Consider the following 17,583-nt stretch of genomic DNA (forward strand, 5'->3'; position numbering starts at 1 on the left):
ATCATTTCACTCATGTAAAGTGCCTCATGGCTGTGTGATTCAGTTTAGATGGCATTCCCCTGCACGCTGGACCTCAATGGCATCTCTGTTCAATTCCAGCCTGTGACACTACAGCCCTCAGCTTCCGCTGTGTGTCACACATATGGCCGTGTGTGTGTGTATGTGTGTGTGTGTGGGGAGAGGAGACAGCTGTTGTTGCATTTGGGAGGGCCTCTTGAGCTTCGTCCCACCCCGTCCCCTCTCCCACTCCTTACACGCTTCACATTGCACTACACTTGGAGTTTATATGGCTTGACGTTTGAGAAGTGCACTTCTCCTCCAGGCTTGGACCGGAATGGATCGATCACTGACGGCCCTGGAACGGCGTCTCGATTCGCAGTGTCCTTGTTTTCCTGACTGCAAGCTTTATATCAGGGTTAAATTGTACCGGGATCACTGGAACGCTTTGTGGTTTTCAGGAGTTATGGTGGGCTGCTGCTGTTGTTCTGAAAACACACCAGTGCTGAGCTGGCCTTGAGCTCCGATCCCTCTGTTTCTGTTTCTCTATGGACGACTGCTGTAGTGCTCTAAAGAGTGGACGAGTGAGCAGTAACAGGTGGCTCCATGCTGTGTGCTCTGTGTGTGCTGGTGCTTTATTCAGGATCCAGAGCTTGAGGTAGGATGTGTGTGTGTGTGGCGTGTGTGTGTTGATATTTGAGTAGTGATTACAGTAGTCAGTACAGGCTAAGCTGAACTATAGTACACTCTCTGTACACTTGTGTGCGTATGAACAGAGAGAGAGAGATAGTCAGGTATTAATTATGTAAAAATGAGTGTGTGTATGTGTGCGCGCGCGCACACGTGTCGGAGAGATTGCACAGATGGCAGAAAAGAGATCATGGCTCACTCTTCTTGTCAGGCTTGGCCGTTTTTTTTCCTCCTCCGCACAAGCTAGTGTTTCTGTGACACAGCTAAAATACTCCACATTCCACCCACTCATACAACACACTTGAAGCAGACTCAAAAAAAAAAAACAAAAAAAAACAACTAAAGATTGGCCCTGATATCCATGATTCTTCTCTCGTAGAGAAACTCCAAACACAAACACTGAGACTAGGCCGTAGTGTTTGTTTCTGTTCACATAGCCATGACGCTGAACCAATGCTGGTCTGAGATGTTGAAACGCTGTGTGAGTGTGTGTGTGTGTGTGTGTGTGTGAGTGTGTGTGTGTGAGTGTGTGTGAGTGTGTGTGTGTGAGTGTGTGAGTGTGTGTGAGTGTGTGTGAGTGTGTGTGAGTGTGTGTGAGTGTGTGTGAGTGTGTGTGAGTGTGTGTGAGTGTGTGTGAGTGTGTGTGAGTGTGTGTGAGTGTGTGTGAGTGTGTGTGAGTGTGTGTGAGTGTGTGTGAGTGTGTGTGAGTGTGTGTGAGTGTGTGTGAGTGTGTGTGAGTGTGTGTGTGTGAGTGTGTGTGAGTGTGTGTGAGTGTGTGTGAGTGTGTGTGAGTGTGTGTGAGTGTGTGTGAGTGTGTGTGAGTGTGTGAGTGTGTGTGAGTGTGTGTGAGTGTGTGTGAGTGTGTGTGAGTGTGTGTGAGTGTGTGTGAGTGTGAGTGAGAGAGTGTGTGTGAGAGAGTGTGTGTGAGAGAGTGTGTGTGAGAGAGTGTGTGTGAGAGAGTGTGTGTGAGAGAGTGTGTGTGAGAGAGTGTGTGTGAGAGAGTGTGTGTGTAGGTGTGTGTGTGAGAGTGTGTGTGTGTGTGTGTGAGAAATGCTTGTGGTTGTAGATATGTCCTTGTCTTTAGTGTCCAACATGAGTGTGTGAGAGTGTGTGGGTGAGAGGGAGTGGGTGTGAGAGAGAGAGAGAGAGAAATGCTTGTGGTTGTAGATATGTCCTTGTTTTTAGTGTCCAACATGACTGGGTGTATGTGTGTGTATGGGGGTGGGGGTGTGTGCGGGTGTTTGACTCTTCTCACATGCCCTTGTTCGTACTGATAGACATTATCTCTGTCTCACTGACACACTCCCTCTAACACAGCTCTCTCTGTCTGTCTCTCTCTCTCTGTCACAGAGTCTCTCTTTCACACTCTTCTACTGTGTTTCTCTTTCTTATCTCTCATTTCTCTCTCTCTCTCTCTCTCTCTCTCTCTCTCTCTCTCTCTCTCTCTCTCTGTCTCTCTCTCTCTCTCTGTCTCTTGCTCATTGTGAGTGTGTATATCAGATTTCAGGTCGCATTGTTGCAAACCTGAGCAATTTTTCGAGGTCTTGCTTTGATCAGACTTTAATACACAACCAAATCTAACGCTGCTAATTGTGAGCTGCGTCAAATCATATAATGAAGTGTGATCTGATGGGAAGGTTGTGAGTTTGAATCTCAGGCCAAACACACGCCAAGCTGCCACCGATGGGTCCTCGAGCAAGGCGTGTAACTCTCAACTGCTCAGTGGTGTAAATGAGATAAATGTGTGTTGCTCTCATGGTAACATATATCCTATGTTATAAATGTAAAGTTAAATATTTAAATTTTTCAATTCAAGTTTATTTCTATGGCGCTTTTTACAATTGACATTGTCTCAAAGCAGCTTTACAGAACATAAACATAGAACAAAAGGTTATTATAAAGAATAATATAAAGATTAATATTAGATAGATTTAGTTCACAATGTGTATGTATTTATCCCCAGTGAGCAAGTCTGTGGTGACTCAGGCAGCAGTGGTGAGGAAAAACTCCCTTAGATGGTAAAGGATGAAACCTTGAGAGGAACCAGACTCAAAGGGGAACCTCATCCTCATATGGGGCGACACTGGAGGGTGTGATTATAAATATACAGTCAATCAAATGTTGGAATGATGCAAAAGATCACATGGAGTTCACATCTCTATAGTATCTGGTGGATCTCTAGATGCCTCAGGACTCGCAGAGTCAGCCTCATCTCGGTGGAGGTCCAAAATCTTCATCGCACGGAAGACGATCGGAGCTGGTACAATTTCTCGATGCCTCGGGATGGGTAGAAAGAGAGAAGCAGTGGAGAGGGAGAAGCAAGATGTCCTAGAAATACAGATCTGTTCTGAATAGTGCTGAACAATGTACTACAATACTATTGTGTGTTTAAGTGTCAAGTGAGAGTGACACTTGTCAAGTGTAAAGACCAGTCAGATGTGGAACTTGAACTTTAAGTGTGTGTGTGTGTGTGTGTGTAAGAAAGCTGGTACTATAGTGAGGGTCTGATTTTTGGCTCAGTAACAAAGAGAACTCTGTGGATGGGGGAAAATGGCACAGAGGGAGACGTTGTTAATCTTTTTAAAAGCAGGTGGCAAAAAAAAATAAACACCAACAAAGAATTTACTTTCTTTACAGCTCTGGACTTTAATACAAGCGGCCCGTGATCTCGCCTGAAGATTTTTATTTTTAATCTTAAACTTCCCGTAACGTTACGCCATAATTGTGGACTGAGGGAAAACTCATTCTCCTCATTGTTTTTGCTTTTCAGCCTGAGACAATAACATTAAGCATTCCAAGATCAAATAGACGCTCAGAAAGGAGAATAGATTCATTTCTTCTTAACCCGAAGCAGATAAAACTCTCCAGAGTGATTTTTGGGTCTCAGTCTGTGCTATCATGGAGCTGTAAGATTTTTTTTTTCTCTTCAGTAAACATGCAACTCTAATGATGTTATTTAATAGCCACTGGAAAATTCCATAGCTCCTTTTCCCAGAGGGACCAAATGTGATTTTATTTTTTGTTTAATAATTCTTTGACATTGGGAAGTCTCTTTTTTTTTTTTTTCCCCCCTTTTTTCTTAATTTTTCTTTTTTCACTTGGTTCAGAAAACTAGACCATTTTAATAAACAGGATATTCTAAACCATTATGTACTTAGATATAGCAGTTCACTAGACACTAGAATTCACTAGATGCACTGCGAGAACGCATTTCATCATGCATCCGTAGACGAGTACGACACCAAGCCCTCGTCATGGAGAGTAATTACACACTATTTATTTTTGTAAACTTCCGGAAATGCTTTTCGAAGCTGTCAGAGAAGTGACGCGTGAGATAAATGATAGTGGTACAACCTCATTAACACGTGCTACGGCATGTAACCCACTTAACCTAATACGGTTAAGTGCTGACAGTAATAATAATTAAGTTGCTCTAAAGGTCAGAGCACTTCATTTAATTCGTTTTACATTTAACATACGAGTCATAACAGTTTTGTTATTTTTTAAACTCGAGTATAAACAATTTGTTGATCAAGTGCTGTCAGAGCTCAAATCAAACCATTCAAGTTAAGCATAAAGTAATCTGTGTGAAATAAACAAATACAAAATAAAAATAAAAAAACTATAAAATAAATCATCATTGAGTTGTGTGTGTGTGGGGCGGTTTGAGTGGTGTGTGTGTGGGGCGGTTTGAGTGGTGTGTGTGTTGGGGGGTGTGGGGTGGTTATGTGTTGTGGGGGGTGTTTTTGTGTGTAGGTTGGTGTTTGCGTATGGGTGCGTGGGTGTTCTTGTGTGGGCGCGTGGGTGTTCTTGTGTGGGCGCGTGGGTGTTCTTGTGTGGGCGCGTGGGTGTTCTTGTGTGGGCGCGTGGGTGTTCTTGTGTGGGCGCGTGGGTGTTCTTGTGTGGGCGCGTGGGTGTACTTGTGTGGGCGCGTGGGTGTACTTGTGTGGGCGCGTGGGTGTTCTTGTGTGGGTGTTTGTGTGGGTGTTCTTGTGTGGGTGTTTGTGTGGGTGTTCTTGTGTGGGCGCGTGGGTGTTGTGTGGGTGCGTGGGTGTTCTTGTGTGGGTGCGTGGGTGTTCTTATGTGGGTGTTCTTGTGTGGGTGTTTGTGTGGGTGTTCTTGTGTGGGCGCGTGGGTGTTCTTGTGTGGGCGCGTGGGTGTTCTTGTGTGGGTGCGTGGGTGTTCTTATGTGGGTGTTCTTGTGTGGGTGTTTGTGTGGGTGTTCTTGTGGGTGTTCTTGTGTGGGTGTTCTTGTGGGTGTTCTTGTGTGGGCGCGTGGGTGTTCTTGTGTGGGCGCGTGGGTGTTCTTGTGTGGGCGCGTGGGTGTTCTTGTGTGGGCGTTCTTGTGTGGGCGTTCTTGTGTGGGTGTTCTTGTGTGGGTGTTCTTGTGTGGGTGTTCTTGTGTGGGTGCGTGGGTGTTCTTGTGTAGGCGTGTGGGTGTTCTTGTGTGGGTGCGTGGGTGTTCTTGTGTGGGTGCGTGGGTGTTCTTGTGTGGGTGTGTGGGTGTTCTTGTGTGGGTGTGTGGGTGTTCTTGTGTGGGCGCGTGGGTGTTCTTGTGTGGGCGTTCTTGTGTGGGCGTTCTTGTGTGGGTGTTCTTGTGTGGGTGTTCTTGTGTGGGTGTTCTTGTGTGGGTGCGTGGGTGTTCTTGTGTGGGTGCGTGGGTGTTCTTGTGTGGGTGTTCTTGTGTGGGTGCGTGGGTGTTCTTGTGTAGGCGTGTGGGTGTTCTTGCGTGGGTGCGTGGGTGTTCTTGCGTGGGTGCGTGGGTGTTCTTGTGTGGGTGTTTGTGTGGGTGGTGTTGTGTGGGTGTTCTTGTGTAGGCGTGTGGGTGTTCTTGTGTGGGTGCGTGGGTGTTCTTGTGAGGGTGCGTGGGTGTTCTTGTGTGGGTGTTCTTGTGTAGGCGTGTGGGTGTTCTTGTGTGGGTGCGTGGGTGTTCTTGTGTGGGTGCGTGGGTGTTCTTGTGTGGGTGTGTGGGTGTTCTTGTGTGGGTGTGTGGGTGTTCTTGTGTGGGTGTTCTTGTGTGGGTGTTCTTGTGTGGGTGTTCTTGTGTGGGTGTTCTTGTGTGGGTGCGTGGGCGTTTTTGTGTGTGTTGTGTTGGCGTTTGTGTGTGTGTTGTGTGGGTGTTTTTGTGTGTGGGCGTTTGTGTGTGTGTTGTGTGGGTGTTTTTGTGTGTGGGCGTTTTTGTGTGTGGGCGTTTTTGTGTGTGTTGTGTGGGCGTTTTTGTGTGTGTTGTGTGGGCGTTTTTGTGTGTGTTGTGTGGGCGTTTTTGTGTGTGTTGTGTGGGCGTTTTTGTGTGTGTTGTGTGGGCGTTTGTGTGTGTGTTGTGTGGGCGTTTTTGTGTGTGGGCGTTTTTGTGTGTGTTTTTGTGTGTGGCCGTTTTTGTGTGTGTTGTGTGGGCGTTTGTGTGTGTGTTGTGTGGGTGTTTTTGTGTGTGGCCGTTTTTGTGTGGGTGCGCGAGTGTTTTTGTGTGTTATAGTAGTAGTAGCCTTTATTGTCACTGGTCACATGTACCAGCGAAATTAGCCATCAACCTGCCCATACATACAATACATACAATACAAGGGGAGGACAGGACAGGAAGACAGGGGATTGAGAAGAGATACAGCATAACATGAGGGAAGGGAGGAGAAAAAAAAACAACAACCCCCAGACTATCCTCCGGTGGGGAGTACAGTGTGGGAACAAGAAAAAAACACCTCAGCAACATAAGCACATAAACAGTACGCCATAAACACATGACTTGCAACAGGGGAGGGGAGTGGGGGGTGGAGGTAATCCAGCACAGGCAAGCAGCCATCAGGTCCTGCGGCCTTTCGGCGCTGGTCACAGACCCGCTTGTCAGACTGGCGGTACAAAGCGGCGAAGGCGTGGGATGGGGGGTGGGGGGTGAGTGCATATCTTTATATATGTATGTGTGTGTGTGTGTGTATGTATGTAAGTGTAGGCCTGGAGAGTCGTTGCTCCCGGCATCAAATCTTGGTGTGCCTCAGTCCGCAAGATTGTCATAGCGATACACAGCAAATTGCCATGGAGACAACCTTGATTAGTCCCAAAGAGAGTCAACAATCAGCAGGTGTCTGTAGAAGTGGGGGAAGGAACGCAAGAGCGTCTCGCTGCAGTGCTCTGCCGGGGGAATTGTTGTTCCAACAGCGGCCTTGGCCGAGGCCAGTGCTGGTTGAGAGGAGCCGAAAGCAGATAAGATTGGGATTGTTTAGTCTTGGGGCGAGTAGACGCATTCCAATTTACACGACTACACTCTTAGTCCATTCTGGTCTCCATATCGATCCGATTTTCTTTCCAAAGCAGTGAGCTTCTCCATGATGTTAACCAAAACAGTATCCAAAGCAGTGAGCTTCATCGTGATGTTACCCATAATGCGGTTATTAGTCCCAGCCTCAGTGCTGACCGCTCTGCCCACTGCATCGATCATGACGGACAGCTTTGGGAGATTTTGAACAGCTGTTACCGTTTTCTGATTCTCTCGATAAACCAGGGCAATGCCTAATCCAATCAGCAGAACTCCTGTTATCATGGTTCCGAATAGGTAGATAGATATCTTCAATGTCCTCCACAGAAAGAGCCGCCAGACACACGACCCGCCACCTCTCCCACGCGTCCATCGTATAGCCAGCTGCAAACGTTCCGGCAGGGCAGTCAGGTTCCCCCGAACCCAAGCTTCTCGTCGAGAAGATGGTGTCAATTGCATTGAGAGACCAGTTTATCAAATCCATGATATTTTAGTTTGGAGAGCAGTGCGGAGAGAGTCTCTCAAAGTATAAGACAGTAGACGAGACGAAAGAAGCAAAGCAGGGAAAGTAGAGGGGAGGAGAGGGAGAGAAAATGCGACCGCCTTCGTTGAGAGCCAGAGAAGAAGGACTCCTATGGGCTGTTATGGGCTGTGTATGCCGTTTGAGCAGAGACTGTGTGGGGAAAAGAGCAGTGTTTCCTGTCATGTTCTTGAGAAAAGCAGAGTGAGCTGCTTCAGTTCTGTGTAAAACTACCACTTAACATTTACTCTGGCTGCATCAGAGCACTGTATCAGAGGAACTGCACTGACCTTCTACCCTCAACCCATCACTCTGTGACTCTGGGTCCATCTGTCCGTCCGTCTGTCTGTCTTCACAGCTGCGTCTCTGTTTCCTCCACATCGACTAGACTGACCTGACCTGAAATGTAATGACCTGTCTGGAACCGAAACATTTCACAATGCGCTTGCTGTAGTTTTAACACTGGTGTTAAATGAGCAGAATTTTGCAGCTAAATGTTAAATAGCAGCTGCTTGTTTTGTTCAGCCTGTCTAGACCATGTAGCTTCCTTTCTACGCTCACTAAACAATGCCTGTGCTGTTTATAGACTAATGTAGTTAAATTTGCATCGAAATTTGGTGTAGACGGATTTATTAATCACATTTCATAGAATTTCTCTACACAAGTCTGTTATTTTTTTTTCATGATTGATCTGTTATTTTTTCCATGGAATGTGTGCAAACAAAGCTGTCCTGAATGAAGGAAATAGCTACGCATTACTGAGTAAATGTGAAAACGAAACTTACTTTTGTGTTCTCGTCTTACACTACAGGCATGGAAGAAGCGGTGGTTCGTTCTGCGCAGTGGACGACTGACAGGAGACCCGGACGTGTTGGAGTACTACAAAAATGACCACGTGAAGAAGCCCATCCGAGTGATCGACCTCAACCTGTGCGAGCAGGTGGACGCTGGGCTCAGCTTTAACAAGAAGGAGCTGGAGCACAGCTTCATCTTCGACATCAAGACCATCGACCGAGTCTTCTACCTGGTGGCTGACACCGAGGACGAGATGAACAAGTGGGTGCGCTGCATCTGCGACATCTGTGGCTTCAACCCCACCGATACTGATGGTAAGCAGAACACGCACACACTCAGGTGGGGCTTACAGGAAAAAAAATAATACCATTCCAAAGTTTAAACCTACACTTTATGACCAAACGTGTTTGGAGGCTTATTCGTTACACCTATACGTCTTGTCGGAGGTCTCGTTTATAAGAGCGGCCCTGCCTTTGGAGCTATAACGGGGTTAAATTCTCTATGAAGGCTTTCTACGTGATGTTTTTGGAGTGTATCTGTGGGAATTTGTGCACACTGATTTTGGATGAGTGGTCCTGGCTGACAATCAGTACTCCACCTCATCTCATTTGAGTTCACTGGGATTGAGGTCAGGGCTCTGTGCAGGTCACTGAGGTTCCTCCAAGCCAAACTTATAGGAGCCGGCTTTGTGCACAGAATAAATGTCTTTCTCAGGATAAATGATTGTCTTTAATTTACTTTCACAGCAATTTAGAATTCTATATCAAGTGAATAAATGATGTGGCCCAAAATGAAATATAATAACTAAAGCTTTAAAATGAATCGTTCGCAATTTAACCAAAGTGTCGAATTTTATTTATAGAATTTATAGAAAGTTTAAGTGCCTTTGCAGCGAACAAAAGCGAAGCTGTCTTTGCTCAAGACCCTCATTCACTGAGAGTATGTAGTGTTTTTCTCTAACTGCCTGCATCCCGATGGCTTTTTAGACGTAACGAGATGCGGCCTTTACCGACGGCTCAGGTTACTCCTGACCACAGTAACCGGAGCATTGTGTGCAGGTGAATGTGTGTAAATAAGGTTTTTGGGCGGCTGAGCATGCATACGTAAGGTACTCAGCTTTATACCTTACTGATATGTAGGTACAAGTTCAAAACCTTTCACATGTGACTACATACACAACAAATCACCAGGCCACTGAAGGGAATTTTACATTTCAGAACTGGTCTTACAGCAGGTTAGGGTGAGGTCAATTCAAACAGGGGGTACATTGTGTTCCTATCAGTTTCAGCCTCACACACTCCGCTTGCTCAAGCCTCACAATTTTAAATAATAAGACGACCGTCCACGGTGGTACAGTGGTTAGGGTTGTGCATGCTGCAAGGACAAATTTCAACTGCTTTAAAGGTGGGGTCTCCGTTGTTTGAAAGCCAATGTTGACATTTGAAATCACCAAAACAAACATGCCCCTAACTCAAATGGGTCCCACCCCTGTTCTGATAGCTCCGCCCCACACGTACACCAGACAAGTATAACCCAAGTATAACCCAGACAGGTATTATGGCGGAACCTGTTGGGGCAGCTGACCGAGGGTATATTTTTAACAATAAATGAACTCAGTGAGTAATACTATGGTAATACAAATGTGTTTTTGTAGTACTGTGTGTTGTACAGTGAAAGGTTTATCTCCGTTTCACGTGGAAGACGTTCAGTTCTCTCCAGCGCCGGAAAGCTGATCCTATATTAACACGTCCTACTTCTTGCCTTATCGTAAGCCTTTCTTCGCTTTCTTTCTTTGTTTTTATCCTCCATGTCAATGTTAAAACCGCTTTCTGCTAATGTCACACATGCGCACTGAACACTCTCTCCGCCACATATTGACAAGACACGCCCCTTTCTGCTCATTGGGTACACGTTAGTTTTGTTTTTGTTTTGTTCGGTGGCCCAACGCAGTTTTCTGAAGCATTTCTCAAACAACAGAGACCCCACCTTTAAGGTGATGCATCATGGCTGACCTTGATCTCTGCAGCTTTCTAGCCAGACCTGCAGCTCGTAGCAAAGCGCTGTAAACACAGTAGAGTGTGTGGTGGGAAGCCGAGCAAGAAGAGGGGATTTTCCAAGTGATGGGATGAATCAGCAGCTCTGCCTGACAAAACAGACAGAGTGGGGGGGATGATGGAGAAGGAGTGAGAGAGAGAGAGAGAGAGAGAGGGGTGGGATGTAGGCTAGAGAGAACAAGAGAGTGCAATCCTTCTGACTCAGTCAGCCTTGAAAAGCCTGCACTTAGTTGGATCAAGTCAAAGAATTTGTGCGCGTGTGTTGGCGAAATCCTGCGAATCCACACAGAGATGCCGTTCAGAAACCTTGAGAAAAGGCTTCATTAAAAATAAGATTTCTAACAAATGAACAGGAGTGATAAACATATATATATATTTTTATACGTTATACAAACACTTTCACAGAATCTTTGTGGATGATGCATTGAAGCTCGCCTTGACTCAGAGCTGTGTGTGTTTGTGACATGCTCTCAGGTACATAGTGATACGTGCTGCCTTTCTGACGCATGACTCATGGCAGCTCTGTGAGAAACGAGTCACACCGAGCCACACAGTACGTCGTGTAAAACCATGACTGTGTACTTGTCTCTTAATCCAGTCCAAGGGGCTCCACAAGACAATGTTTAAAATTGAGAGATTCTAAGTATTTGAATTTCTTAGCTTTTTAATGTCTGTTGATTTCTTTTTGTAGATTACAAATGAAATGATCGGCGAACTTTCCCAGCAAATGTGTAACGACTCGTACAAGTCAAATATCAGAAGAATTCATCGAGATCCAGTGGCTCATGTATATCTCAGTTCTTGTGGTTGAATATGCAACAGAAACCACACCTTTAAGATCATCTTCTCATTGTCTAGTTTAACTGTTTGTTTTTAGACTTATTCTAATAGCACGATTATGCATTAACTAAAAGTCGAGAAATCGTTGTGTGTATTCTATTTAAAGCGTTTACCAATCTGAACCTGCGTGTCTGCTCCTGCATGCGTTTGTAGACTCGGCGAAGGCGTCTCAGCATGCTGCAGTTTCTGGAGGTTTGGTGGTGGATGTGCCTCCTCGATCTGGGCTGATGGGATCCTCCACAATGCCCAGCGTGCCCCCTCCGTATCAGCCGGTCAGCGTTGGACACTTGGACTCCTCCTCCAGCCTGGATGACACACAGGACTACCTACTGCTGCTCCACTGCGAGAGCAAGAAACCCGAGCCCAGCAGGTAAGAAGAGGAAAGATGGGTGGGTCAGATACTATAAATGCACTGACGGATCTAATGGATAGATTTAATAGCCAGTGTTATAAACTGGATGTTATGAAACGGCAGAAGAACCATCATGCACCTTTTAGTTTTAGAATAAAGTGCTCATTTGATCTGCATATCAAAGTAAGTCAGAGAAACAGACTGCAGTCTGTCGCCATCGCTTCACTCCATCTCTTACAAGTTCCAGCTTGAACTTTTAGATGCTTGAAAAGACTTTGTTTATGGTTATGGATAGTTACAGTGATTTAAAAACCGGATGTCTTCTAAACTAAAACAGTCGAGCACCCGGAGTCGAGCAAGCAGGCACCGTTAAAAGTTTCATGGTCTGAGAAACATGGTATAAATAAAAATAAAGCAAAATTAAACAAAGTTTCACTATCAGTGTCTAAGGGCCTTTTTACACCTGGTCACTTCATGTGTTTTTCTGATCCAATAGCTATCTGATTTGTTAAAACTGTTCCATTTACATTAGGCCACATAAATGCATCTCGGCGAATCTGATATCGATCCGATCTTTCTACTCCTGCCCAAAATGCACATATATTTTACCTCATTTCCGGGGTAATTGAAATGGAACACGCTTTGGTGTATGCGGTTTTTAGAATGCAATCAAATCGCGCGATGCACGACTTGTGAGTCACTTGCGAGTGACGTACTTCTTGGAAGGAGTATAGCGCTGACGCATGTGGCTTGAACAACCACATTCATTTACACCTGTCTAGTTTCGTCTGAAATGCGTCCCAGACCACCTCCTGAAGTGGTTTGAGCGATCTGATTTATATCCGTCTTGAAGACATTTCGGAGGGCATTTAGACCTGGTCTTTTTACCATCGGATAGCTATCTGATCACAGAAAACACATGAAGTGACCAGGTGTAAAAAGCCCCTATGTGTAGAGTGGCATCATCACTAACTTGCAGCAATGTGTAGCCAAAATTAGCAGGTTGATTTAATAAGAAAGATGAACTTTAGAATGTGCTAGAAGTAAAAGAAGAGGATTTCATACGGCCAAAGGGTTTTTAGGAAAAAAAAAAGTGAAAGTGCATTTCGATCTGAATTTGAAGAGAGACCAAAGTGTTAGATACTGTGACTAATTGCGTCAAGGTAACAACCCCAGTTAGATCCATATATTAAATAACAAGTCAAAGCACCTAAAAGGATGTGCTATTTTTAATGAACACATATTGTATAAATAAACCGATTACTATATATATAAAAAAAAAAGTCAATCCACATTCAGATACAGAAATCTCACACGTGTCTAACGGAAACACGTCGACTAGCCGTTAACTGACTCGTTAACCAAGATAGCTGACGTTTAGATGTGTTATGCTGCTTGGCGTTTGAGGACACAACGGTGGTTCCAAATTACAATGTCATACATAAGAAATGAGCTCAAAGTTAGGCGATATGTTTTAGTGTTTGGCAGCAATAAAAATCCTGCTAAAGCTACTTTGCAAAGTTGTGGCTCAAGTGTAAATTGAAACTGTAATTGTTGTTCTATTTTCCAGGCAGTAATCAGTAACTTAACCTCCTTGTGTCATAATGTTAGTGTTTCCACTACAGTGTTAGTTTTAGTGTCATTTAAGGATATCAACTGTTTCTGATGCTGAAGGAAATCTAAAGGAACGTGCGTTTATCCGTGACCTGTCCGTTACCGTGTCTGTGTGTACTATAGCGCTAATGCGGCTCTGTCTCTAAGCGGGCCGGAGCAGGAATACCTGCTCTTGGAGGAGTGTGAGAGCAAGACTGCTCCTCCTGAAAGTTTGTGAGTCCACAGCATTGGTGTGTGTGTGTTCTGTGTGTGTGCTGTGATAGATAACAGGGCAAAGTGTGATGACTGAGGGGGAAAAACTTATATCTCAGTGCATGGGATGATTAACCTCTAACCCATGACACCAAGTACAAATTTCTGCAGCTTTAGAACAATCGGGATAAAGATGAGTCAGAAAGGCCTCCAGAAAGCTTTTACATGGTGGTTAGTCAGATAACGGTTACCAAATTGCAAGCAGGTGACTATATGCATGGTAAATGACTAACTCTGCCAGTACTGGCCAGTTAAAGTACTAGTCAGACTAAAACATTAGCTGGTGTGTCATAACAAAAATAAAAACATTTGCTATTACTTGCACAATGATGATTTTTGAACATTTTATTTAGAATATTGTTTAAATACTGGAACTCAAAAGTCTTTGGCGAGCAGCCAAAGTAACCCCCAAAACTCCTCTTTCCCAGACATGACTGTTCCAAGTCTACCTCCTCGGAGCCGGACTGCAACGACAACCTCCCATCTCACCGCACGCCCACTTCCTCAACCTCCACAGCCAAGCATTCTTCGGTCAACGGCTTCTTCTCTTCGCACCATGCCCCGCTGTATGACTCTCCTCCAGCGCGGGGGGCCAGTGTGTCGGTCGAGGCACAGGGCTTGTACCAACTGCCCCGCAGCCGGTCTCAGGACACGGTGCTGCTGCCCAAAAGTGCATCCTTGTCAGGCACCACTGACTCCGACGCTGCCGACGTCTACGTCTTCAACACGCCCGCACGAAAGCCTTCACTCGAAGCTCATCTCAGGAACATGTCTGTCAGCTATGACATTCCCCCCACACCTGGCAGCAACTGCACCTATCAGGTGCCCCGCACGGCCGGAGGGGCAGAGGCCTCGGCGTCAGACGTAGTGCCACCTCCTCGGCCGCCCAAACCCTCACTGGGGCCGGCGGCTGATCGCTCACCCACGGACACTTACGTCGTTCCTAGGTCAGTGTCAGAGACGGACTCAAACTACTGTGTGCCTTCGGGGCCGGGAGGGAACAAAACTCTACGGAGCAACACCATCGGCCCTGTGGATTCCTCACGTCTGCGCAAAGGTAATGATTTCAAATCTCTTCCAAAGAGATCAAAGCTGAACCAGAAACTGACTACTGGTTCTATGAGGGATGTGGTAGCTTAGTTGTTAAAGTATTGGTCTACTGACTGAAAGGTTGTGAGTTCGATTCAAGCTACAATTGCTAGGCCCCCGAGCAAGGCCATTAACCCTTAGATGCTCAGGTGTATTAAATGAGCTAAAAATGTAAGTCAGTCTGGATAAGGGTTTCTGATAAATGCTGTAAATGTCTGTCTAAAAAAAATGGAATGCAAAAGTAAAAAAAAGACAAATATTTAATAACAGCTGCCGCACAGGAGCATCACGGGCACTCATTATCTGATTATTTAATTATTATTCTTTTGTTCATTTCTCTACAGTACAAATTTATCTAGCAAGAGAAAAAGAATCACTTCCGGTGAGAGGACATGACATTTAGCTTGTAAGGTTGTAGCTATCTTCAGGCAAACTGCTTACATGTACATCATTTCAGTAAGGAAGCCAAGATTAGAAAGTAAAGAAGAATCCCAATCTTGACCAGCGCTGGATATTTGGACAAGTCTGTGTATATATTTATATATTTATTTATTGCTTCTTTTGGTTGGCTGGAATTCAATGACGTCATTTCTACAATCATTATTCAATGACCACCAGAAAGGATGACTCCTGTTTGTCCCAACGTTTCTGCCTTTTCTTTGCTTGTTTTTTTTTATAGCTGTAGATTGATGCATATTATTTTCTGATTCCCAGCGGATGAAAGTTCTGGTGTGTTCTGGAATGTGTTCTTGTGTCTTACGTTTTTTGTTTTTGTTGTTGTTTCTTCTTTTTCCCATTTTTTGCAGATTATGGCTCACAAGACTGTTATGACATACCCAGATCTTTCCCTTCAGACAGAAACTGTTCATTTGAATTCAACGAATCTCTCAGCAATTATTTTGTAAGGAAAAAAACCTTTTGTAATCAATTGCTATTTTTTATGAAGACTAGACTTTCTATGCAGACGATAAAGTGAATTAAGAGTGAATTAAAATTGTGATAGAATTTGTGATTGCTTGTACTGTTAGTCTTTCCTGTCTTAAGCTGGAGCAAATGAAAGCGTCATTCTGACCTGTTCCTCCTACAGAAAAATAAAGGCATGCTGCCTGTAGGGAACACCTCGACCGAGGACATGGATGAAAACTACGTGCCGATGAGCGCAAATTCACCGTCTCATCAGCTTTCAGGTAGTCTGTCCGAGCTTATCCAGGAGCCCAACTACGTACCCATGACTCCAGGTACAGTGGAATTTCCTTCGCTGGGGAAGCAGGTGCCTCCTCCAGCTCACATGGGGTTCAGATCAAGTCCCAAAACACCTCCACGAAGACCAATGCTCATCACCGACTGCCAGCCGCCACCAGTTGACCGAAACCTCAAACCTGACCGTAAAGGTAAGCTACTTGTGTGTGTGTGTGTTTGGGTGTGAGGGGGCTGGCTCTAGATGTGTGTGGCTATGCTGTGAAATTGGCTGGTATTTGTACAGGAAAAAAAAAAAAAATTCTAGTTAAACTTCTTGCATCTGTTCATCTTTACTGCTCTTATTATGTATCCTTTGACCTTGTGCTCATTGTTTTTCCACACAATTTCCTACTAACATGTGCTGGCCCATGTTTATAAACCTCTCATCTCTCAGTAGACATGATTAATAATGCACTAATGCTACTTACGTCGAGTTTTCACTCCTTAACGTAGCACTAGCTCACATCCTCAGTGTCTCTCCACAGTTTAACCCAGGACACCTACAAGTAGAGAAAGAAACCTTTCAGCCAGCGCGGCGTTCCCATCCTGCTCGTGTTGCAACGGCTCTCGCCTTTGTTAGCTCTTAGCATCTGACCTGACTAATGAAAGAGGGCTATTGTGTCGTGGCTCAGATCTCTGGCTATGAGGCAGCCTGACCGTGCTGCTAGCCCGGAGCAGTCACTTCTGTCCCCATTGTCTAGTTCTCAAAGGCGTCTTTGATGACCGGACTAGGAAGGGCCTGCTATCAATCAGTAGGATGTGTTTTATTTAAGAGCAAAAAAATTAGCAGCTGAAAATAATCAATACACCAATAAGGCTGTCTTATACAATCCCATTTCGGTGCAGAGATACTGAGGAAATGTCATTTTGATTGGTGTAATCATGGGCCAGGCACGATGATATTCTCATTACAAATCACCTTCTCTTGCTTTGCTACATTGCTTACTGATAGTTTTGGTGCAAGTGCAGCGTTAGTTATCTCAGATGAGCTGCGCTGGGATCGATGTGGCATTTTTATTGGATAATCACAGGCTTCTCTTTCATTGCTGTTTCGCTCTCTGTTTCCTTTTCTTTTCTTTCTCCACACTGTTCATATCTGTTTTTTTTTTTTTTGTTGTTGTTTTTTTTTTTCTTAAATCAGGCACACGCACATTTCGATAGAAGACATTTTTGCTCTGTGGCATTTCACATAGTATTAAAAATAACTAGCAAGGTAGAGGTGAAGATCTACTACCTTGCTAGTTATTCGGTCAATCTGGCTGTGCACGACTTTACTAGCAAGGTAGAGGTGAAAATCACCATGACACATGATCGTGTCAGCCATGTTCATTTTGTTGTTGTTGTTGTTGTTGTTGTTAATAACAACACAATGTTTTACTGTTAGTTTAGTTATTAGTTTAGCACTTATTTAGTCTCTCCTTGTGTCATTCGTACACATTCTCCAGTTCGTCCCGATCTTCATAAAACGTCTTTTAACTTATTTATTTAAAAGTCTTTTAACTTATTTATTCCTGAGTAAATAAAATGTTTAAATTGTTAGCTGATAACATTATCGAAGATATAAAAAAAAAAAGCATCCCCTTCATTGTAGGTTTGGTGACAGCCAACCAAAATCATGCTCAGTGCATAATGAAAAGAACGGGACTTTAACTTCACAGGTGTCCTGAAATAAAGAATCTGCCAGCCAAAATTCTCAGCAATATAAGGAACATCTTTTAGTGCTTTTACTTTTTTCATCTAGCTTTTTTTTTTTTAGTCTTCCGTCTCTCACTTGTCTCCGTGACGTCTTTCTTACTTCTTGTATCAGCCGTCCAGACGGTAGCTGAAGTATTCTGCCTTTCCTTGGGTTTGTGTGTAGTTACTTACAGGTTGTGGTTGATTCGTGTCTCTTTCCCTT

The 17,583-nt window shown here is 44.5% G+C and overlaps 1 protein-coding gene across 4 annotated transcripts in view; it reads left to right on the forward strand.

Moving 5' to 3' along the window:
* gab1 (GRB2-associated binding protein 1) overlaps window positions 1-17,583 on the forward strand; it is a 66,864-nt gene that overhangs the window by 40,664 nt on the left and 8,617 nt on the right. For 3 of the 4 annotated variants that reach the window (XM_060873105.1, XM_060873104.1, XM_060873106.1), the window contains exons 3-7: window positions 8,263-8,560; window positions 11,294-11,510; window positions 13,787-14,415; window positions 15,254-15,348; window positions 15,535-15,838. In XM_060873105.1, the coding sequence (XP_060729088.1) occupies window positions 8,263-8,560; window positions 11,294-11,510; window positions 13,787-14,415; window positions 15,254-15,348; window positions 15,535-15,838 (1,543 nt within the window). Of the gene's footprint in view, window positions 1-261; window positions 656-8,262; window positions 8,561-11,293; window positions 11,511-13,786; window positions 14,416-15,253; window positions 15,349-15,534; window positions 15,839-17,583 lie in introns of those variants that run through there. The other variant, XM_060873107.1, reaches the window with a different exon arrangement.

This window comes from Tachysurus vachellii, chromosome 6 (assembly GCF_030014155.1).
Source record: "Tachysurus vachellii isolate PV-2020 chromosome 6, HZAU_Pvac_v1, whole genome shotgun sequence".
Taxonomy (NCBI): domain Eukaryota; kingdom Metazoa; phylum Chordata; class Actinopteri; order Siluriformes; family Bagridae; genus Tachysurus; species Tachysurus vachellii.